This window comes from Alternaria viburni (genome assembly GCF_023758015.1).
Source record: "Alternaria viburni strain BMP 2772 chromosome Unknown scaffold_36, whole genome shotgun sequence".
Classification (NCBI taxonomy): domain Eukaryota; kingdom Fungi; phylum Ascomycota; class Dothideomycetes; order Pleosporales; family Pleosporaceae; genus Alternaria; species Alternaria viburni.
In genome coordinates this window covers 90,470-112,512 of record NW_026055805.1, presented here as the reverse complement: position 1 = coordinate 112,512, position 22,043 = coordinate 90,470, and the positions used below count along the sequence as shown (strand labels likewise).

The 22,043-nt window shown below is 52.9% G+C and overlaps 9 protein-coding genes across 9 annotated transcripts; 7 read left to right on the top strand and 2 right to left on the bottom strand.

The window, feature by feature from the left end:
• Nucleotides 1-22: 22 nt before the first annotated feature.
• Nucleotides 23-1,287, top strand: J4E79_011044 (uncharacterized protein; the record flags this gene model as incomplete). The annotated part of the gene is made up of 5 exons (XM_049359875.1): nucleotides 23-217; nucleotides 273-377; nucleotides 422-646; nucleotides 700-842; nucleotides 894-1,287. The coding sequence occupies 5 exons, from the start codon at nucleotides 23-25 to the stop codon at nucleotides 1,285-1,287; spliced, it is 1,062 nt and encodes a 353-aa protein (XP_049205651.1).
• Nucleotides 1,288-1,680: 393 nt separating this feature from the next.
• J4E79_011043 (uncharacterized protein) lies at nucleotides 1,681-2,680 on the top strand (the record flags this gene model as incomplete). Its single annotated transcript, XM_049359874.1, has 3 exons — nucleotides 1,681-1,891; nucleotides 1,967-2,317; nucleotides 2,385-2,680. 3 exons carry the CDS (start codon nucleotides 1,681-1,683, stop codon nucleotides 2,678-2,680), a joined length of 858 nt encoding a protein of 285 aa, XP_049205650.1.
• Nucleotides 2,681-3,038: 358 nt separating this feature from the next.
• On the bottom strand, nucleotides 3,039-4,258 carry J4E79_011042 (uncharacterized protein; the record flags this gene model as incomplete). Its single annotated transcript, XM_049359873.1, has 3 exons — nucleotides 3,039-3,155; nucleotides 3,204-3,749; nucleotides 3,797-4,258. The coding sequence occupies 3 exons, from the start codon at nucleotides 4,256-4,258 to the stop codon at nucleotides 3,039-3,041; spliced, it is 1,125 nt and encodes a 374-aa protein (XP_049205649.1).
• A 664-nt stretch (nucleotides 4,259-4,922) lies between these two features.
• Nucleotides 4,923-6,268, top strand: J4E79_011041 (uncharacterized protein; the record flags this gene model as incomplete). Its single annotated transcript, XM_049359872.1, has 3 exons — nucleotides 4,923-4,989; nucleotides 5,046-5,083; nucleotides 5,135-6,268. 3 exons carry the CDS (start codon nucleotides 4,923-4,925, stop codon nucleotides 6,266-6,268), a joined length of 1,239 nt encoding a protein of 412 aa, XP_049205648.1.
• A 616-nt stretch (nucleotides 6,269-6,884) lies between these two features.
• Nucleotides 6,885-7,976, top strand: J4E79_011040 (uncharacterized protein; the record flags this gene model as incomplete). Its single annotated transcript, XM_049359871.1, has 1 exon — nucleotides 6,885-7,976. One exon carries the CDS (start codon nucleotides 6,885-6,887, stop codon nucleotides 7,974-7,976), a length of 1,092 nt encoding a protein of 363 aa, XP_049205647.1.
• A 3,953-nt stretch (nucleotides 7,977-11,929) lies between these two features.
• J4E79_011039 (uncharacterized protein) lies at nucleotides 11,930-12,435 on the bottom strand (the record flags this gene model as incomplete). The annotated part of the gene is made up of 2 exons (XM_049359870.1): nucleotides 11,930-11,964; nucleotides 12,006-12,435. The coding sequence occupies 2 exons, from the start codon at nucleotides 12,433-12,435 to the stop codon at nucleotides 11,930-11,932; spliced, it is 465 nt and encodes a 154-aa protein (XP_049205646.1).
• A 2,856-nt stretch (nucleotides 12,436-15,291) lies between these two features.
• J4E79_011038 (uncharacterized protein) lies at nucleotides 15,292-16,461 on the top strand (the record flags this gene model as incomplete). Its single annotated transcript, XM_049359869.1, has 1 exon — nucleotides 15,292-16,461. One exon carries the CDS (start codon nucleotides 15,292-15,294, stop codon nucleotides 16,459-16,461), a length of 1,170 nt encoding a protein of 389 aa, XP_049205645.1.
• A 1,447-nt stretch (nucleotides 16,462-17,908) lies between these two features.
• On the top strand, nucleotides 17,909-20,080 carry J4E79_011037 (uncharacterized protein; the record flags this gene model as incomplete). Its single annotated transcript, XM_049359868.1, has 7 exons — nucleotides 17,909-18,059; nucleotides 18,112-18,246; nucleotides 18,299-18,432; nucleotides 18,490-18,744; nucleotides 18,801-19,093; nucleotides 19,141-19,831; nucleotides 19,883-20,080. 7 exons carry the CDS (start codon nucleotides 17,909-17,911, stop codon nucleotides 20,078-20,080), a joined length of 1,857 nt encoding a protein of 618 aa, XP_049205644.1.
• A 652-nt stretch (nucleotides 20,081-20,732) lies between these two features.
• Nucleotides 20,733-21,590, top strand: J4E79_011036 (uncharacterized protein; the record flags this gene model as incomplete). Its single annotated transcript, XM_049359867.1, has 1 exon — nucleotides 20,733-21,590. One exon carries the CDS (start codon nucleotides 20,733-20,735, stop codon nucleotides 21,588-21,590), a length of 858 nt encoding a protein of 285 aa, XP_049205643.1.
• Between the last annotated feature and the right edge of the window lie 453 nt (nucleotides 21,591-22,043).

Below are 22,043 nucleotides of genomic sequence, written 5' to 3'. Positions count from 1 at the left end.
CTGCTAGAAGCATAATTTTACCATGCTTTCTGAACGCAAGGCTATGGATGCTGGCAAGCGTCCTGCCTTCCACGACGGCCATGCAGCACCGTTGATCCAGATACTCGCCTGGCTATTTCTAGCTTTCTCCACATTAGCTGTTGTAGCGCAATTTGCGACGAAGAAAGCCATGCCTAGGCGACTGGTAGCTGCGGACTTTGTTCTGCTAGCGGCTCTGGTGAGTATTCCGGGATTAGAGCAAGACATAGACACACTGATGAGTCTCTCCCTAGGTGTTGTCGGCGGGACAAGCCGCGACACTTCTCAGTCCAGCTGGTCAGGCTATTGGTAACGTACAAGCTGGCCTTACGACAGATCAGATTGATGGGGCCTGGAAGGTAAAGCCGACGAACCTCTTGGAATGCGGCGCTGAATAGATCAGGCTTTATTCAGCAGCGAGATCCTCAGCGTCCTTACGATTGTTGCCGCCAAAGGCTCGCTACTTGTCTCTCTGACATTGGTGACGCCCGTTGCTAGTCATCAGAGGATGATGTATGCCACTGGTGTTGTGACGCTGCTTTGGGGGTTTAGTGCCGTTTTCCTCATTGCCTTCCAGTGTCCGTCACCACGAAGATGGGATATAACCAACCCAGAGTGCATAGATCTTGTAAGTTCAGCCGATGATATTGCCGGTTCTATGACTCGAACTGATGGATCTAGCGCGCCGTACGAACCTACAATGCTGTCATGAACATCACGACCGATCTTGCCCTAGCCATCGTACCTACGTTGATGGTGCTACCGCTGCAAATCACATCCGATAAATGCCTTACACTAATCACATGCTTCTGGTCGCGCATAGCGTAAGTATAGTTTTACCAACATTAAGCTTGCACTAACAGAAGGTCCCGCAGCGTCATATTTGCCTCGGCCGCCCAAATCGGATACATCCACACCCTACCCCTACCCAGCGACCTCCTCCATTCGATATGGCGCATAGTCGTCTGCGGACAGATAGTGCAAGTGACGAGTATCATGACTGCGACGATTCCCTTCCTGAAGCCTTTCATGATGAGTCTCGACTCGGGTCTACTTAGCGCAAATCAAGCTTGTGTTGCGACGACATCCGGCTTTACCTCCACAGGGCATGCGGGCCAATTGTCGAGCTACATCAAGATTGCTAGTCAGGGCAGTCGCAACCCATCTTCTACCAGAGGAGATAAGGATGCCGATATCTGGGTGCGGAAGGAGGTTGTAGTGAAAAGAGAGCCGAGTATTGAGTTACGTGGCATGGGAAGGAGTAGGTAACGCAGGATCGCCGAAGAAGGGTCATATGTCGTAGCCATCTTCAGCTTCCGCGTTGCACTAGATGTTCTGTTGCAAGCAGTATCAGAGCCTCATCCTCTCTCGATTACGTCAAGATATGCGTCGCCCCCGGACCACTCTACATTGCGCGCAAGGCGCACCTTCCGTTCACCTTCACTCACACGCGACGCACGACCGTTCCACAAGATCCACCTAGCTAGGCAGCGCTTTCCCGACGCGCAAACGCTCGTCCAAGTAGTGACGTACCGTCATCACCGCGCTCTCACCTCCTCAGTCAAAAAAGCTCCTTCCACCTACTTCCACCTGCCTCCCACCTTCCTTCATTCCTTGCCTCCCACGCCAAATCAACCTAACCACCACCACTCACTCAAAACCATGCGCTTCCTCACCACCATCTTCCTCCTACTCGTCAGCCTCGCCGCTCTCGCAAGCGCGAACAACGATAAAAAGAGCGACGTGAGGAACTTCAGGGATGTCGTGAAAGATTGCGTTGTCGCGTGCAACTACGGTCCTCACTGCGCGCACTATTGCGAGTGCAAAGTGTACAAGCTTCTAGGCAAGAAAATCAAGTGTAACAATGATCCAAGTATGTGAAACAGCTGATACCCTGCGGCAGCCATGGGAGTGGGAGTTGGGGATATTTTGCTAACACAGATTCTAGCGTGCAAGAAGCCAGGGCCTAAAGGTTGTGAGAAGTACGAACTCAGTGGCAAAGTTCGTCGAGACGAAGATACTTCTGCGGCCGTTGATCAGGCTGCGTCTGCGACTGTTGAGGAGGCTTCGTCCGCGACTGCTACTCAGGTCGACCCCGGAACCATCAATTACAACCAAGACGCTCCCGAGGACTTTGTTCAGACTGCTGATGTCAACGGCGACGACAACACCTGCGCAACACAGGGCTGCTCCGCTGCCTTGCCGTATTGCCTCAAGGCGTGCGGCTTTGGTCCCCATTGCGAGGGTTACTGCGCCTGCATGTTGCACTCGAACCCAAAGTCAATCTGTCGCCAACAAGGTACGTGATAACACTCTAGCTCAGCGAGAGCTTCATTCCAATTCTATCTATATTAACTCTACCACAGGCTGCGTCGAGGCTCCTCAAGATTGCGATCAATGGGAGTTCACCGACCACGACATTGCTCTTGCTGGCCCGGAGACTGCCGACTACGAGCAAGTCGCTGCCGCTGCGAACGCTCGGGAGGGAAGCGACGATGGAGACGTCAACAGCGAACACTGCAAAGCTTGCCGCGATGCGGGGTACGAATGTAGCAAGAAGTGCGGCGCTGACGATATGATCTGCAAGGCTCTATGTCTGTGCGCGAGCACTGCGGAAGATAACTGCGGCAAGTGCAAGTCTGTCGACTGCCCACGCACTTAAGGGTGAGGGGACGTCGAGTGTCGGTATGAGCGATGATGGTAATTCTGACCAAGGTGTTGGAAGCTGGATGAGACTGCGGGTTTTCGGGTTCACGTCCGAAACTGAAGGCGGCTCCTGGTCTTCCTTTCCCAAAAAGGATCACGATCTTCGTAGATCTGATATCTAATGACACGCTTCCTTCTTGGTCATCATCTTGGTTTATATGCGTGACGGGTAAAAGTGCGCGGTCGTTCTTGAGGTACCCGTAATAGTCGTTGTGATCGCAGTGAAGCTCATTCGTCTCAGGGTGGTTGGAAGAGCTGGGCCCGAGTATGGAGTCGCATCTCGATGTGTGAGGTCGATGCAACGTGCCGATCTTTCACTTGATGGGCTTCCTCGCGTAGACGACTGTCCCAGGCAAGTATGCGTGCGTCCGGTAACTCTTCAACTCCTTGCGCATCTGCGCTAGATGCAGCTGAGCTCGTGCAACAGACCACTGCGTCATGTCAGCTTAACCCACCACGCCAACCTCAGCAATACTCACACCGCCAACCTGCGTCAACAGCCTCAACATAAACCCCTCGACCCCATCCATCAACCTCAGCTGATTCCACCGCCCAATATTCTTCAGCTTCTTATCCGTCGGCCACCCATTCATCGGCCACTTATACTCCATAACCTGTACATCCACAAATCCCGCTCGTCGTATCCTCTCAGCACTCTCCTCCCAAATCGTAAACGTCTTGCCGAACCGATCGCCCATCTCCACCACCACTTTGCCCCAGGTATGGTAGAAGTGGTCTGGACCCATTGAGCCATCATCGGATGTAGGACACACGGAATGCTCTACTATTTCAATCCAGCCGCCCGGTTTAGTGTGCTTGTAGGCTTGCTGGAAGAAGAAGTCCCAATCTGGGATGCAGCCGAAGAGCTCGCGGATGTGGATGAAGTCGAAGTGGTTGGGCGGGAAGGTCCATTCGAGCGAGACGTCGTCGATTTCGAAGTGGCAGTTTGGCGGGACCCATTCGGGTTGGATGGGGGAGAGGTCGGTTCCTGTTACTGTTGCTGAGGGGTATTGGTCTGCCATGTCCTGGTTACGTGTTAGCATATGTTGTGGGATATGTCTGGGAAGCGTACAATTGCCCATATCCCGGTCCCTGTGCCGCAATCTAATATCGTCTGCGGATTCACCAGCGGCGCAAGATGCAGCTTCTGGTCGAGCGTCAGGAGGTACATGTGGTGCGCGAAGTCCAGTATTTCCTTGGCCAGCTCATCATTCGGGCCCCAGTATGCGCCGTCGCGGTATGCGTGGTACTGCCTGCCATTCTCCATGCGGTGGTGGAGGATGGACGAGGCTAGCGAATCGGTCTCGTCGCCAAGGAGGCTGCCGCTGTCGAAGGCTGAGTCGGACGAGAAGCCAAGGCCATCGTCGTCGTCTACGGGGGAAGCTTCGGAGTCTTGTGGCGCTGCGTGGTGCACGGGGGCGTGTTGTTGTGGGTACGAGCTGGAGGAAGGCGCGTCGTCTCCTAGATGCACGGCGCTATCCTGCTGGTGCAAGCCGATGCCCTCGAAAGGCTTCTGCGAAGATGAAGACGCCATGGTGCTGTCGTGTGAGTGCGCGACGAGGAAGAGTGAGAGATATCGACGCGACGCCCGGAAACGACGGGTTACATATTGGAGAGTTGGAGCCGATGCACTGGGAAGTTGCTGGACGCTGGCCGGCCGCTGACTCTCGTTTGGAGGCGTCTGTCAATGGGCGAGGGGTCTCTGGCAAAGTGGAGCATTGCACCGATGGCGCCGCGTTCGCGCAGCATCCCCGAGTAGATCCAGCGGATCGGTCGTCTGCTCCGGTCGCTGCCATTCGTTGATGCGCGTGTAATGCACGCGCAAAAGGAACGGTGCTGCATCGCCTGCATGGCTGTTAGAGGCGTCGGGGTAAGCGCGTGCTGGCGGCACTCTACCGACGTTGTACGAAGACTCTGGGTGTCCGAGACAGTCAGGCCATTGGCGAGCCTGCCAACAACGTCAAAAAGGAGGGTGTCGATGAATGCATCTCGTGATTGATGGCCTGGCTCATTTGCGGGCCGCAGACGGCGTCATTCCCTTCATCGCCGCTGTCTAATCGGCCCTTTTGGCAGGCGGGACGGGTTGGAGAGGGTGGGCCAAGAGCACCTCTACAGTGGATACTCGAACTTTGTTGTAGAAGACGAAGAACAGGTTGAGAGTATGACCAAAGTCCATCGATGATCTCAGGCGACTTGACATGGAAAAACCAACTGCCGACGGCGAAGCCATTGCGGCGCAGCTCCCTATCCTCGTCATTGGTTCTGGTAAGCGAAGGTGACGCCGCATACATGCTGCACCACACGGTCTGACCAGCTCGCAGGAACCGCTGGACTTGCACTCGCACAGGGGCTCCGCAAAGTATGTACACCGTCTGGGTAATGCAAAGAGTAGCCTCATTCGAACAACTAGGCGAATATCCCGTGCGTCGTGTTCGAAAAGAACGCTGCCACGCATGGCGAGCGCGACTGGAACATGGGCCTTCACTGGGGCGCGCCAGTCCTGAAAAGCCTCATGCCAGATGGCTGGTGGGACCGCATCCAGAGCGTCCAGGTCGACCCGAATGTCCCCACGAAAGAGCAGGACACGTTGAAGTGGCTGCGAGGCGATACCGGAGCGCTGGTTGCAGCCATCACCTTCGGGCCTTTCTACCGCTTACGGAGGAGCAAGTTGCGCGACTTGTTAATGCAAGGCCTTGACATACACTTCGACAAGCGCTTACACGACGTCTCATACTCACCTGATGATGACTCAGTCACTGCCCATTTCGCCGATGGAACTTCGACGACGGGACGCATGCTGGTTGGCGCGGATGGAGCACGCTCTTCCACCAGGCAGATTCTACTTGGCAAAGAATTGGGCTCCATCAACCACATTCCGTATGCGTGCACGTTTGTCCAGTGCAAGTTTACCGCCGAGCAAGCCCGTTTCCTGCGGTCGTTCCACCCGCTGTATCTAGCATGTGCGCACCCGAATAACAACTTCGCCTTCTTCGGCATGCATGATGCGCCGGACGAAGATGACCCGGCTTCCTGGACCTTCTTCTACTACATCTCGTGGAGAAGTAGTTTGAAAGAGCAGGAAGCCACAAAGAACTGGACCGGTGCCCAGCGCCTGGCGCAACAAAAAGAATTCGCAAAAGAGTTTTGCGACCCGTGGAGGAGTGCGTTCGAATGGACGCCAGACTGCACGCCGGTGTGGTATCTCGGGCTCACGGACTGGGACCCGGGCATGGAAGGTCATCGCTGGGATAACCATCGCGGCTTAATTACTATGGTGGGCGATGCTGTGCATCCGATGACGTACCAGCGAGGTCAGGGCCTCAATCACTCTGTTACAGACGCTGGCAAGTTGTACGAAGCGATTACTAAAATTCAGGCTGGCGAGGACAGGAAAGCTGCGGTTGATGCGTTTGAAGAGGAGATGATTAGGCGTGGGGGTACGGAGGTTAGGGATGGCACGGCAAATACCATGATGCTTCATGATTGGGAACGCGTTAAGCAGAGTCCGCTTTTTACGAAGGGGATGAAGAAGACCGATGCTTAGGGGTTGGTAGATTTGGTTCTCGCGTTATATCAATGCATCGCGTCGTAGTAATGTACAGTAGCATGAATGAACAGATCTCTAGGCAGCCTCGTGATCGCCTCAATCTTAAAAGTCAATGTCTTGTGTCTGAATTGGACGCTGGTGTAATTAAGCCAAGAAGATACCTAGGAGTATATCACAGTGAGCTGCCGATATGCCCGGGGATTGGAGTTGTTGACTGATGGTCGGGGGTTAGCGCGACAGTGCACATGCAGTACTCACGGTCCTCGATATCACACGCAGCTTCATTGATCGTTCTGACACTTGCAGAGACACGATATCGCGCCGCTGACTCTATCGTGACTCTTCGCGACGATGGGGGTTGTTCTTTCTCATGAGCCGTAGACCCCTCATCTGGTGTCCAAAGCTCCGGCGAGATGCCTCGGATAACATTGTCCCAACACCATGACGTCGGCCATCCTCGGTCCTAGCTGCGCGATGCGCGACAACGCTCGACATCTACCTTCGTTCTATCCTTGATAGCTAACACTACGACCAATCCCTCGAATAGTGTACTGACCAGCTCAAATTACCTCATTCCGCCTTCCAGTGTTAGAGATCCCGCCCCCAAACGAAGATGACCTCTCCTCCCGAATTTCACGGCTGGCTGGGCCACGATAAGAATGCGGCACAGGGCAACATGACATGGTCATCCTTCAAGCCTAAGCCCTTCAACGCCATCGATATCGACATCAAAGTCTCCCATTGCGGCATCTGCGGCACCGACATCCACACCCTGCGATCTGGCTGGGGCACAACCCACTATCCCGTATGCGTCGGCCACGAAATCGTCGGAAACGTCGTGCGTGTGGGAGACAAAGTCAAGAACCTGCGCTTAGGCGACAGAGTGGGCGTAGGCGCGCAGGCCTTCAGCTGCTTGAAGGACGACTGCGAGGAATGTAGCGCGGGCATCGAGCAGCACTGCCCCAAGATGGTGGGTACATACAATGCGAAGTACCCGGATGGAAACTGGAGCATGGGTGGATATGCAGACTATGTCCGCGTTCCAGCGCATTTCGCTATCAAGATACCCGCTGGGCTGAAGAGCGAAGAAGCAGCGCCTATGATGTGCGGCGGCATCACCGTCTATGCGCCGCTGAAGAACAACGGCGCAGGTCCTGGGAAGAAGGTCGGAATCGTAGGTTTGGGAGGTCTAGGCCATTTCGGCGTCTTGTTCGCCAAAGCACTCGGCTGCGAGAAAGTCGTAGCGATAAGCCGACGGAGAAACAAGGTCGACGACGCCAAAGCGATGGGCGCCACAGATTACATCGCCACCTCTGAAGACGACAAGTGGGCGCGCAACCACAGCCGATCCCTCGACCTCATCATCAGCACAGTCTCCTCTCCAGACATGCCGCTCGAGTCTTATCTCCGACTTCTCCGTACAGGCGGTTCGTTCATCCAGGTCGGCGCACCAGAAGACAAGCTTCCTCAAATCGCTGCGTTCGGTCTTATCGGCAAAGGATGTAAGATTGGGGGTAGCCAGATTGGCAGTCCCAAGGAGATTGAGGAGATGCTTCAGTTTGCGGCTGACAAGGGGATTAAGCCTTGGGTGCAGAAGCGCAATATGAAGGATGCGAATAAGAGTGTGGTTGATATGGAGGAGGGACATGCACGGTATCGTTATGTTCTTGTGAATGCGGACCATGGGGATAGGGCGAAGATGTGAGCGCAGAGGCATGTAATCACGTTGTTGTAATTCGACCAGTATTATTCACATTTGACAGCCAGCAGATCGGCTCTGACATCAGCGTAGGCTAGTTTAGTGCTTGACATGTCATATCCGCTTGCTCTTGTCGTTGTTTGTTCCCTAACGACCTAGCGCTCAATGACGGGGTTCTCTAGTCGGACGAGAAGGAATGAGCTTCGGGTTATTGGCGCCATCATCGCTAATCCGCGATGGGTCCCCAGAGCCCACTAGCTCGTCATGCACAGTCGACATCTTACCAGCCTGCTCAGTACGTAGCCACGGAGCACACCAGCTGTATCCAGAGCCTACCAATGCTCTCGCTATCAGGCGAACGCGAGCATAGGCAGAGGCACGACCCACCGTCACCTGCTTTCCCATCGGCCGATCCATGTCACGACGAGCTCGAGCTCCCTACGTATGCCACGTTCTTCATGTCCGACACACTTGGTGGTCTAGATATGTGTCTTCCACGTATGCCACTATGACACGTAGCAAAGCGACGGCACTCGGAAGATCGTTGCGCACTGCATTCGTAGAAGAGATCCATGTGGCGTCGACAAACGGACAAGGGGACAATCCCATGAATCACCATATTGCGACAAGATACTCCGCAATCTGGAATGGCGAGGATGTCGAGGACGACGAGGAGGGCGATGACGACGATCAAAACATCCTGATCAGGCCCAAAGCAAGCGCAGTACCGAACACCAGATTGGTGCAAGCGATCCTCGAAAGCGAGCCGAATGGCTTACATATGGAGGTATTGAAGCACAGGATAAGAAGACGCGGCAAAGCTGTCTACGACCCAAGTTGGCGGACCATGCGAAGTCCCGCGTACAACAAGTGTTTCCAGATTGTAGATGGCGTTCCGACTCTACCAAACCGCGCCGAGTACCCTGACCTGCCTGTATTCAACAACACACCGCTCTCCATTTGCCGAACACACCCGAGGAACTAGCTCTCTTCTGCAGCGACGTGCACGTCGCAGACAACTCAGACGACGTCAACGAAGTCTACGATATTGTGCTCGTGGCTTGCGGGAAGAGTAATCATCGCAGAGAGAACAGCGGGTTTAGCGATACAGCGATTGAGTGGTACGAAAGAGCACAAGCCCTCTATCAATACTGGGAGCATTTGTACAACCGTCTGCCCGAGCCGCATGCAATGAAGGACGTCGAAACGGTTCTCCATGAGGACACATACACGCCAATCTGGATTCCATACAACTTGGGACACGTCACCTCCGCTCTCACAATTTTCAGTCAACTTGGCGACTGTCGAGGGTATCGTCGGATGTGTATGGATGCCATCGGTCATGTCCAGAAACTCGCAGGTCGGGCTATACGAGTCCTAATTCTCTTCGCGGGGATAGATGGTGCGACATCAGCGAACAGCTCTCAGGACGAGCTGCTTCAAGAGTTCCGCCTGGTATCCTTCCACCTAACGAGCGTTAATACTGCTAAGTTCGCTTCACTCTACCCATCCGTCTACACATTACGAGGGAGCCATAGCTGGGCTCATCTAGACGTCGCGGACCTTGCGGCAGAATGGAGCGCCCGTCTCTCCAGTGTCAACGTTACTCTCCGAGTCGTTCAGCACCCGAAGCAACACAGGTGGCTACATTGGGCGAATATTATATACAAACAGAAGATGGTCACCAGAGACGTCACTACTCGCCGTGTGCGTAGGCCGTTGTATAATGTGCTGTGCGTTCGACGAGGACCGCTGCTAGACAGCATTGTGGCCCGTTTACACGATGAAAAGGTATGCGAAGTTTGCGGCGGGAGGCCAGAGAAGTGTTGGAGCCGAGGACAAGAACGTGGAACTCTTCGCTGTGACCGTTGTCCACCGCTACCACTAATGTCGCGGGCGATCTGGCTCGACGCCGTACCAACAGACGCACCACAAAATAAGACCCTGAAGAGGAAGCGCCCGACATCGACAGAATCACCGCCCCAGGACGATTGAGACTTCACTGGGCCCCGCACGAGAAAGAAAGCTTCCTCCAAGTTGTCCGCGAACCCTGCCTATCACGACAAACGGTGCCGGTATTGACCTTGTCTGTCCCGTTTTACTACACTTAAACATGGGATTCCGGTGTGCAAGGATCACGCGGGACATTTTCACGTTTGTTCTAGTTGCGAATCATCCACATTCTGTACCGAATCTGATCCATAGCCCGCCCGTTTTCACAATGCGCAACAGAACTAGCTTTGCACCGCCCCTGCATTATCTCATTATTCGCAACGTGCAAGTGATACATCGCCTCCTGGCTCACACGCAAGCCGCACCTCGACCCATCGACCAAACCACAGCCCTTTCATCCACAATGCGCTCCTCCTCACTGGCTCGCATCAAAACCCCACCCAGGGTACCGAATCCGCGCCAACCCACCACACCAAGCCGCGCAATAACGCAATGCGCCCAACAATCCCTCTCTTATCTATACCATTTTCACACATTTCTTATGTCTTGGTTTACGAAGACAAAGACAGCGCCGAACGCATCCAAAGCGCCCACAGCATCCAAAGCGCCCACAGCATCCAAAGCACCCAAGGCGCGCATCGCCGGCATGAACATCACACGCGATCAAGCAGAACGTCTCATACAAATCTGCACAACGCTGCAAGAGTTAATAGGGAAACAAAGTAAAGGCATACGTCTCCCTCACAGCACCTCGGAATACGCGTCGTCCACGTTGAGACGCATCAAGAAACAACAAAAGGAAATCTTGAAGACTCTCGGGGATCTCATATATAGTTCCAAGGGCTACAAAGACGACGCAGCTTGCGTGGCAGAGTTTTACGATGCGCATTGTAGTATAAGAAGGATAGAGATGAGGTGTGAACACCAATCTAAATATCCCTGTAGGGGTTGGAGGACTGCGGCGGAGAGGTATTGGCCGTTGATCGCGGGGCGGTATGAGCTCCTTTTGGAACTTATTGCAATTCTGAAGCGGGAGATTGGGGATGCGATTAAAGACGAAAGAATGTGGGCTGGAGAAACGGTCAAGCGGAACCATCGCATGGGTCTTGAGTGCGTGGAATCGGCACTGAACCGCGGACCTCGAAGTAAGCCCACGCCTACATCCGGGTACGTATCGCTCAAGGACAAACACGTCACCTTCTCTAAAACAGTGTTCTGGCGAAAGTTCAATAGCGCAGCCCCACCAGAGGAGCTAGACAGACTGGCCTCAAATACAGGTCTTCACAAAGAAGAGTTTACCACGAGCCTGGCTAGAAGGGGGCGCAGGTCAACGAAGAGCTTTAAGAAGAGAAAAGTGGAGAATAAGGGGTGGGATGCAATGTTCAAGACGGATTGGTGGAGTGTAGGGTTGGAGCCTTGGGGGCCGGCGAAAACTAATGAGGAAGAGGCGACGGAGGAGGATATAGAGAGATTGGAAAAAGAGATGAATAAAGAGATAAGACAGCAGCTAGCGACACAACCATGGTAGGGGACGGAGAGTATGAACAGATGAGGAGATATCAAGGAACAGGTGTGCATCAAGGGGGGAGAACACAATGTATGATGAACAGTCTCATTCTGCACATCCGTACATTCATCTCCAACATCCGCGGAGAACTTACCACTAAGCACGAATATACTCATTGTACAACAATTCCAGTACCGACAAGCCACTCCAAACAGCAGCAACAATACAGATTGCTCGCAAGACTTTGTAACAGAACCGCCAGATCCTACGAGATACCCAGTACCACTTTGGAACATCTTTCCAGCTCCTGCGCCGCCAGACCACACTGAAACAGCTAGTCCCACCCTCTCTATCACGCCGAGTCTGCATATCCCATAGACGCAAGGGATACTCGAAGTCCTCGCCATACTGAAGCCAAGGCTCGGGTATAATACCAAATGGTGATGCAACCCGCGTATCGTGGGGAACATTGTACCAGCGAAGACTAATATACCTAATACTAGACCGATTTGTCGTCTCGCACAGCTTGTCGTACTCTGGAATAGTATGTGCGCCTAGGGCCAGGATATCTCGACATAGGTCGTAGTGCGTGTTGCAGTACAGGTCGTACATGGCAAGTTGCGATCCGTAATGTCGCGGCCACTTGTTACTAAAGTTGACGATGACGGTGGTAATCCAGGACCAGTGCCAGGGAATGAAATTTGGTAGCCTGGTGGTACCTGTCGTGGGGTCTAGTGGTGGGAGGCGGAGTACGATCTTCGATTTCTTTGATGAATCGTGGGCGGACGTGAGGATGCGTATGTTGTGGATGGCGATAAAAGTTTGGAGTTGGGTGTATTCTTTGGATATGTGTTTCTTTGCTTCGTACTTCCATTCTTTGCGGATGAGGTGACATGTTTGCAGGAGACCAGAGTATGAGGCGAAAGAGGTGTTGGCTGGCGAGATGTGGTTGTAGATGTTGATGCGCACCTCGGCTGGCAGGGCCAGGAAGGCGGTCGTGGGCATGAGGAAGCTTGACGGTGTGTAGTAGCTCTCGTGGTTGCTACAATCGAGGGAGCTGTTGAGGGGACGTTCGATTACTTAGTGACTACCTGATAAGTGTGGAGGGCTAGTGCACGGACGAGGCAAAATCGCGAAGGCAACTGCCAGTCCAAGTGCTCGGAACTTTTCCCAGAGGCAGCACAAGAGCCCGAGTGAATTGCAATTTGTTTGTTCTGAGATACAACTGGAAAATAAATACAGCAAAGCTGGCGATGGGTGAGTTGTTCAGGGAACTTTCACCCGCTCTGGCTGCCTACGCTGAACCTCAGTGTATACCTTGGTCGGCTTGTTGAACCAGTAATTGTGCGTCTCCCATTCCTTCTCTGGTTCGAGGGGCTCAAGGTCGAAGTCGCGTAGAAGTTGCGGTATCACAACTTTGTGTTAGATTTAGCAGCAAAGCTATTAGATTATATAGTATTACTAGTAAAGCTTAATAAAAGTTTCTTAAAATAAAGCTTTATAAGTATAACGCTCTTATAGACTATTACAACCTTGATTAGCTAGAGCAGATTAGGGAGCTTACAGGAAGTGTTGGCATACATTATGCATTCGATTGCATCTCTGAGCGTAGCTCCGTCGAGCGCACATGCTCAACCCTCGCACGCAACGGAAAGACAGCCATTGTCCGATCTCGCGAAGGCGGAGCTCAACGTTTGTATGGATTCCGCGCTGAGTCCAGCTCCGATCAGATTGATGCCGGGTGGTCTAGAGGGCGTGGTTCAGGATGGCTTCCAGCTACTTGGTGCGGGTGGTATGGAGGAAAAACGTGGCATCCGCACTGTATCGTTGATGCGGCCTGTCGGCGCTGAGAAGCTTGTCTACGGTATCTAAAGGTCTGTCAATATCTGTCGAAGTGTTGCATCTTGCCGCGTAGTAGATTCCTCTCGACAATTATGGCCCACACAGCCGGGCCGAGATGGCGTCGCGTGCTGCTGTTGCGAATCGGTACGCGTAGCCGCGTGACATGACCTGGTCAGACCACCGAGATTTGTGCAATTACGCGTGCACGAATCTCCCCGGATGCATCATATGAGAAGTGTCAATAATCCATGTGGAATGCGATGGCTGGGCGACGTTCGCAATATTTGTGGCGTTGTTGGTGATGGTGTCATTAGTTCTTACGCGAGAAGGGGAAGTCGGGGCCGCCGGGGGGGCTAGCTACTTCTGTATCCGAGGTCATCCCACGATTCCATCTAGACATCGACACACGCGGCCCCTGAGGATGAGTTGAGCTTCCGTACGACGTTTATAGGCACACAAAGAGCAGCGTCAATAGTTCTTTGACCTCATGGCTGCATCGGGCAGAGCGTTCCGCGTGGAAGCGCAGTAAGGAGCACCCTTGCGATGCACCGCTTTGTTTGCGTCGCCTCGGCGGCCTACGACAGCACTGCCTTTGCGTCTGATCATGGTTTGATGCAAACATGCTAATGAGGCTTGATCATGGTCGTGGTCGCACCTTCATATCTGGTCGCTCTCGTCCTGTCGTCATTATTCATCGATCAAGAAATCTAACCCAACACAATGATACCCGCACTTCGAGGAAGAGACGATGGCTCATGCCCGGAGGGAGGCGTGTTCTACAAGTGCAACGCATTCCGAGGCTGCTGCACGATAGACCCATGCATGCCAGGTAGTACCTGTCCTGCCGACAAGGACCGGACTCCAGGGCGATGTAAGTGCACCCAGTTTGTTGGGCGGTTGTAAGAGCTGACCGCAAGTAGCCTCACATACATCATCGCCTACCCCAATTACATCGGTCTTGATGATCTCGATCACCGCAACGACTTCTTCGACAGCTTCTCCAACGGCCTCTGAATCATCCCTTAATACTGGTTTTACTACCAGCCTAGAAGAGCCCTCGTCGAAGACTGTTACACCGAGCTCATCAGCCACAGCGACACCGTCTATCAACGCACCAGTATCAGCTGGCCACGCTCAGTCGTCAATCGTAGCGCCCGTGGTCGGCGCAGTGCTAGGCACAGTCATCTTGTGCGCATTGATCGCCTCTATACTCCTATACCTAAGAAAGAGACGGCGGACGAAGGTATACAAAGCAGCCACTTATCCTTCTCCTTTAGTCGGTGACGATATGACATCGCAGTTATCAAGTAAGCCCACGCGTTACGCTTCGATCTTCGGTACACAGTGCTGACTGCATTCAGGGAAAGCATCCACCCAATTCCAGCAGAAAATAGCAGCACTCTATAGAGCAGACTCGATCACGGAACCAGAAGACCCACCTCAGCTAGACAGTCGAGAAATAGGTCAGCATGAACTCCATCGCAACGACTCGATGGCACGTCTCTCTGAGCTTCCCGCTGAGCCCATACCGTGGCCAGGCCATGCTGCCCACGGCTAGTCCTTTCTTTCATCATGAACACATTACAACAGAAGCCGCTGAGATACATCGAATCAGCGAGATGTGATGAATATTGTAACTGTACGAGACGCAGGCGTCGAATGTAGACGGAAGAGTGTCATGAGTCAATGTAGTAATACTGATCACAGCATCAGACGAGAGGGAGATGTACCATAACACCAACATCATCAGATACCCCATAGCTCAGGTAGCTTAGAAACTTCGAGATTGCACTAGCACAGCACATGGAGTTCCTGGTGTGATGTTTGCCAATTTTCGTTCTAGCCTGCGACTGCGGCAGCTGACCAATCATCGACGACTAGCCCCGCTGACGTCACAGTCGGGCAGCTACGATCTCACACCTTTCCGTCACTCGCGCATGCCTAAATCTGCGCCAACTTTACCCGTTCGCTTTCCACCGAGAGATTTGAATCAACTCGCCTCAATAAACTCTCATCATCATGTCCGAAGACGGCGCGCCGCCTGTAGATTCGGCAACACAAGCAGCACCGCCTCCCTCGATACCCCGCTATTTTCGGAATGATGCGCCGTTGGCACGACGAGATCCTCACAAGCAACTGCTAGCGTCATTGGATCGATTGATTACCGACTATCCTCCGCATCATGTACCCCCAGGCGGTGGTCTATACTACGGACCGATTTCAGTAGCCTACCTCTTCTATGCCCTGCACAACATATACCCGGATCTGAAGCTGGATGACTACCCCTTGAACACATGGTCTGCGGCTTACATCGAACAAGCTCAGGCTCATATCAAGGAGTTTCCGCCGCCATCTCCGAAGAAATGCGGTATCTCCAACGACATCATGTCTCTGCTTGCCCTGTACGCCGTGACTGCACAAGACCCAGACACTGTAAAGGAGCTCTGTGATCATGCTGCAGTCATGCTTGAGGACGAGACCTCCAACGAATGGCTATACGGTCGCGCTGGCTATCTGTACCTCCTCCGCTTGGTCCGCGGGGCGTTCGCTCACAACAAGGACGTGACCGAGCTCATCGAGGACACGGCCGATGAGGTCATCGAGAACATCATGCAAAGCCCGCGTCCCTGGAAGTGGCATGGGAAGGCATACGTGGGTGCCGTTCATGGCGCAATCGGTATCATTACACAGATCGTACTCACCGACCCTTCCTGGGCGTCTAAGCTGGAGGCCGAACTAGGCGCCTTGCTCAGCTATCAATACGAGAGCGGCAACTTCCCTTCATCTCTCCCACCAGGTCGTGACAAGCTCGTTGAAGTCTGTCACGGAGCACCGGGTGTTGTCAACTCCATTCTCTCAATCCGAAAATACTTCCCGGGACTTCAAGATCGCATTGATCGGGTTGTCGCAAAAGCTAGAGAATGCATCTGGGAAAGAGGCCTGCTCACCAAGGAGCCATGTCTCTGTCACGGCATCACCGGAAACGCTCTCGCTCTGGACGGAAAGCAATTCGAACACTTCTTGACGTACACCACAGGCCATGAGATCAAGTCGATGGCCAAAGACGGAATGCTTGAGAAATCGGAAGATCCATCTTCCCTATGGTGTGGCGAGGCAGGTCGTGCCTGGGCCTGGGCGGTCGCGGATAAAGATCTGCCAAAGACGCTTCTCGGATATAACGACATCTAACCACTCGAACGGAAACTTCCAGCATTTCGACTGGCACTTTGACGATACACACGATGTAATGAACGAGATGACCGCCAGGCGGTTTGCGCATGTGGCCCCATGCGGAATACTTGTATGAGGATACACAACGCAGTCAGCTACAGCTAGCGGCACGAATGACCTGTATTAGCGTCTCAATTAGGAACCATTTAAATCAGCAATCAACTATTTCCGGAGTCTTGCAACGTTCCACTATCATGTATGCGAATCAGTTTACCTTAATCCCCGCCGCCGGTCGCCGTAAGCATCCGCTAGGCGCGTCGGTGCTTTGTCGAGCCTCAAACGGCACGAAAGATTAACGGAAAAGCTAGGATTGTGGAGACTTTACTCGCGACATCTCCTTCGGTGGATTCATGTCGGGCAATCTCCGTAAGCCAGACACGTAGCCGCGCGGGGTACACAGCATGTTGCGCATTGCTCCACGCGCCGTGCAACATTGAATGCAGAGATCCGCGGGTGTCACCGAACGCCGACAAATGGCACTACCATCTTTTATCTGTATATTGAGTTGCGGATTAGGCTGAAAAGCTTATGCGTCGTGCGAACCATATTTGGCGTTGACAGCCAGCATGCGTTCCGAAACCGCGGTCGAAACTATGTAAGATTGCTTGCGGTAATGTATCCGGCTGATGTTTCACACAACGGCTATTCGTGAAAACCTTGAAGCGATGTTATTCTGTGTTCCTACGACTTGATAACTACCGGTGCGGGAGAGACAAGGTCGTGATCAGAAAAGCACATTTCTGGCACGTCAACAAACCCCTTGACGATGCTTCTTTCGTCGATGCACCTTCGACTCAAACATCCCACGCTCTCTTCTATCTCAATCGCTAGCTTTCGCCCTGTAATTTAAGTCACCAACTGTCATCGTCGCATCTCTCTTTTCCGCTTCTAGAAGAACGCCAGCGGGAGGGTAAACTTACAACGCACCTGCCACGCCTGCTCTCATACTGCGTTGCTGCATTAGCGGTATATCCTCCCATAACAGCGGGCAACTCACACTTCTCGTGCTGTATTTCTCGTGTTCATCGCGTCACAAGGTGAGTGCGTCACATTTCACCCAGCAAATTCCTTGGTTCAGGGCACGTCTTCGCTACCACATCTCTTGTCATCACAACAACAACACAGGTCTGGGAGACCGACAACTCTGGTCCGCAATACGCTTTGCTGTCGTATCGCGTCCCTATGCAACATCCAGTTGCTTTCATTTTGGGCTCCTAAACCTAGTATCACAACTGTGGATGACGGGCGCGATCGTCACTCACTCTCACCGCATATGACCTCAATGTGGCTAGTCTGTTTTACACGCAGGGACTGCAGGCTCTGATGTACAAATATATGTCTCTTTGCTCCCCTCTGACCGGCTCTCCGCAGATATACCTTTCGTTTGCTGCGACAGTCGCTCACCATGCTCATCCCGTGGCTCGCTCGATACTTAATACCGTGGCTTTTGATATCATACGTCACGTGTACACCTGTATCGGAAAAGAAGAGCTCTTACGCGGTACGGCAGTCCACAGTGGGCGTAGTGACCGGAGTGAAGTCGCGAGATGAAAACGGTTAGTACTCAGCTAGCCCGCACGTGTATTGATCACCGCTAAGTTTTCACAGGCAACGTCTATGTGCGCCGAGAAGTGAGAGACTTGAAGAACAACGCGCCAGACCAATGGAGTCTTTACATCTTGGCGCTGCGACAACTTCATACAACTTCCCAGAACAATCCCACCTCGTTCTACGGTATCGCATGTGAGTACATCCACTATCAGCATGGCTCAACACTTACTAACATACACCCCAGCGATACATGGAAGGCCTTACGACGTTTGGGGAGATGCACCAGGAAAGAAAAACAAGATTGGCAAGGCTGGCTACTGCCCACATGGCAATGAGTTGTTCCTGGGTTGGCATCGCCCATACCTGGCGCTATTCGAGGTGAGCGCCTTCACCTTCCTATAAAAGGATGACGACAATGATACTGACTCATTGTAGCAATCACTGTCAAGCCATGTCTACGATATCGCTAAAAAGGCACCCGCCGATCAGATCGAACGGTATCTCAAGGCAGCAAATGAATTCCGCATACCTTATTGGGACTGGGCCCAAGGTACCACCATTGGCCCTGTTCCCGACTTCTTTACAGCCCCCAATATAGCGGTGACGGATACGGACGGCAGTCTAACAGTAGTGTCAAATCCGCTGTATTCCTACAAGTTCAACCCCATACCCGCTGGCTTTGATCAAAAGGTAAGCGATCTCAATCTTGGAACATCGAGGTACAAAATTTCTAATTTATCATGCAGTGGGCCTCTATGAGTTCGACGATACGATGGCCGAATGACGCGACCGCCAATGCGACATCGCGACAATCGATGTTTGTCAGTGCCTTCAATGCCCAATCCACCAATTTGATATCTCAGGTTGGTGTTGCTTTCCGCGCGAGCACTTTCTCGCGATTCTCTAGTATACTAGAAGACCCGCATGGTTGGATGCACGGCGTTATCGGCGGTGGCTACGATCCCACCACGTCTACCCCCGGTCATATGTGGCCGCTGGAGTATTCGTCTTATGAACCCCTCTTCATGTTACATCATGCGTAAGTGCGCTTAATCCCTAGAATCACATGAGCTAACGGACCGTCAGCAACGTCGACCGCCTACTCGCACTATACCAGGGAGCGCACCCCGATCTTTGGATGGAGAAGTCAAGCATAGGACCGCACGGCAATGTTTATCTCGACGACTACCAAGACGTTGACGCGAACACTGAACTCCTCCCATTCAGAAAGGATCCCGGCAAATTCATGACCTTTAACGACTGTCGCAACACCACTGTTCTAGGCTATGCCTATCCGGAAACGAAGCGCTGGAAGTTCGCATCAGACCAAGCCTATCAAGCAGATGTCACAGCGCAGATTGCAAGGATGTATAGTGGACGCGCCCGCGCACAGAGCAAAGTCACAGTCATGAGTACCAAGCCAACGCCATTCGGAGAAACACTCGAGGGCAACAATGGCACATACACGGATTGGACTATCGAGACACAAGCGATCGCTTCCAGGCTTCCACCATCGTTCATCGTCAAGTACTCGCTCGGCGGCATGTTTAACTCCGATCCAGTTGTCGACGTAGGAAGCTGGATGATGTTGATGCCAGAGCGACTCGACGATGTGCACACCGAGAAAGATCCCTCAACACCGGAGAAGTTAATGAACGGTACAACAAGTATCACACCTTATCTCGTCGAGCAAATTGAGAACAAGAGTTTGAAGAGCCTGGAGCCCAGCGACGTGGTGCCTTTCTTGACCGAGAAGCTGACCTGGAATGTCTATGATGTGAGTTCACCCCACGTCATGCCTGATTTCAAAACTGACTTGTGCTTCTAGCAAAATGGTGAACGGGTAAAGTTCCCAGACCAAAAGACACTCTCTGTCAAGGTATTCAGCACCAGCGCGCGCGTGCCAGACAACGACGAAGAACCGATCGAATACGACGATGGAAGCACGGCTTATCCCGAGATCACGGCAGGTAAACATGGTGGTGACAAGATGGGTCCCCCGGGGATGATGCCTCCAAGGTTCTAGGGCCTTTGCGCACTCAGCAACTTGCCTTGCAGAGTTGGTAGCTTTCCTTGTGTCCTTTCACGTAGAAAGTAAAGTATGGTAGCAAGACATACCGGGTCCAACATTCAGCCTTCTCCTATGATCAATCGACTGAAAATTTGATCACCGCGATAACGTGCTTCATGAAATTGCAACAGTGTCTTTTCCGGCTACAGAGAGCAAGCTGTAGACCTCTTCGGTGATGCGTCACCCCGGACATACGCCGATCTTAACCCCATCCGCTAGCCACGTACCCCACACATGCAATCTGATTCGCTGAGCTGAGCTTCCAGCCCTCAGCACGGCGCTTTTCCGAAGAGCTTGTCACGCCTTGTACATACTTAACCACCTCAAGCATTACTCAAGCGCCATCAGCCGTATCCCCAGTTGATGCAAAGACTCTGCGCAGATGTCCTCCTCACTCCTCCGCAGTTCGCGAACCCTTCAATCGGCCCGCCCAGCCACACTCCACCCGCGGATACATATCCGCAGTTTATCAACCATCGTCACAACATCGTATCCATTTAACCAACGGCACACGCTCACGTATTCTCAATTACGAAAAGCAAACCAACCCAGACTCTACAACCATCACAGTCAACAACACCAGCCCTTCAGCACCTCATCCCCCACAATGTCAACAGCACCCCCACCAAAAAAAGACTGGTCAGCAACCCAATACCTCAAATTCAACAACGAGCGCCTCCGCGCCGTCTACGACCTCGTCTCTCAAATCCAACCCAACATCACCAACAAACCCAACCCGCGTATCTACGACCTAGGTTGCGGACCCGGAAATAGTACAAAAGTCCTCCTCGATGCATTCCCCTCCGCGCGCATCACAGGCATGGACAGCAGCCCAGACATGTTGAAAAAGGCAAACGCGGAATTCGAAGGGAAAGACAGCGTAGATTTCACACGAGGGGATCTAGCGACGTTCAAAGCAGATGGAGAGGTAGATGTACTTTTCAGCAACGCGGTATTCCACTGGCTCCGGTCTTCCGAACGCATACCCACGCTCGCGCGCCTCTTCTCCTCGCTGAAAAGCGGGAGCGTAATAGCGATCCAGGTCCCGGATAACTACCACGAGCCCTCGCACCGGATGATGCGTGAGACGGCGTTGCAAGCAGGGAAAGCGTGGTCGGACTCCTTCGCGGATACGCAGATTGGGGATTTGAAGGATACGACAAGGCCGGATTTGGATCCTATTGAGGAGCCGAGTGCGTTTTATAATGCGTTGGTTGGGGAGGCGAGTTTGGTTAATGTGTGGAGGACAAAGTACATGCATGTGCTCAAGGATGCGGGCGCGATTGTGGAGTGGGTCAAGGGGACGGGGTTGCAGCCTTATTTGAATAGGATTGAAGGGGAGGAGGCGAAGAAGGCGTTTTTGGAGGAGTATGAGAGGGGACTGAAGGGCGAGTATCCGGAGTTGGTGGATGGGAAGGTGCTTTTGGGATACCCGAGGTTGTTTGTCGTTGCTGTGAAGAAGTAGATTTTTGGGAAGTGGGTGTTGCATGAGCGGAATTTAGATCCGATGACAACTAACTGCTGTGCTATGCTGTATTTATATACATGCTTTCTGGAGAGTGCCATGCATGTGCGTTAAACTAGCTAGCCATCTACACAGGAAGTACACGACCTATCTGTGGATAACATGTGGACTGAAATTCTCTGCCTGACATGTGTTGCGTCCGAAATATAGCAGCCGGCTTTCAGGTTGCAGTGGAGTTGGGATAGTGACGCTTCGTGCATCGCCGACAAACCCGCACATCACATCCTCTATAATTACAGCCATGGACCCAGCTGTCCTGTTGCCTGCAGTTGTCGCATGTGGTATCGACGCCCTTGCTCCAATATAATCGCCTAAACTCGTGGTCATCGGCTCGAGGATGGTATTGCTGCAGATGCTGACCGAAGGGTTGAAACTGTACTGGGGCATGCAGTT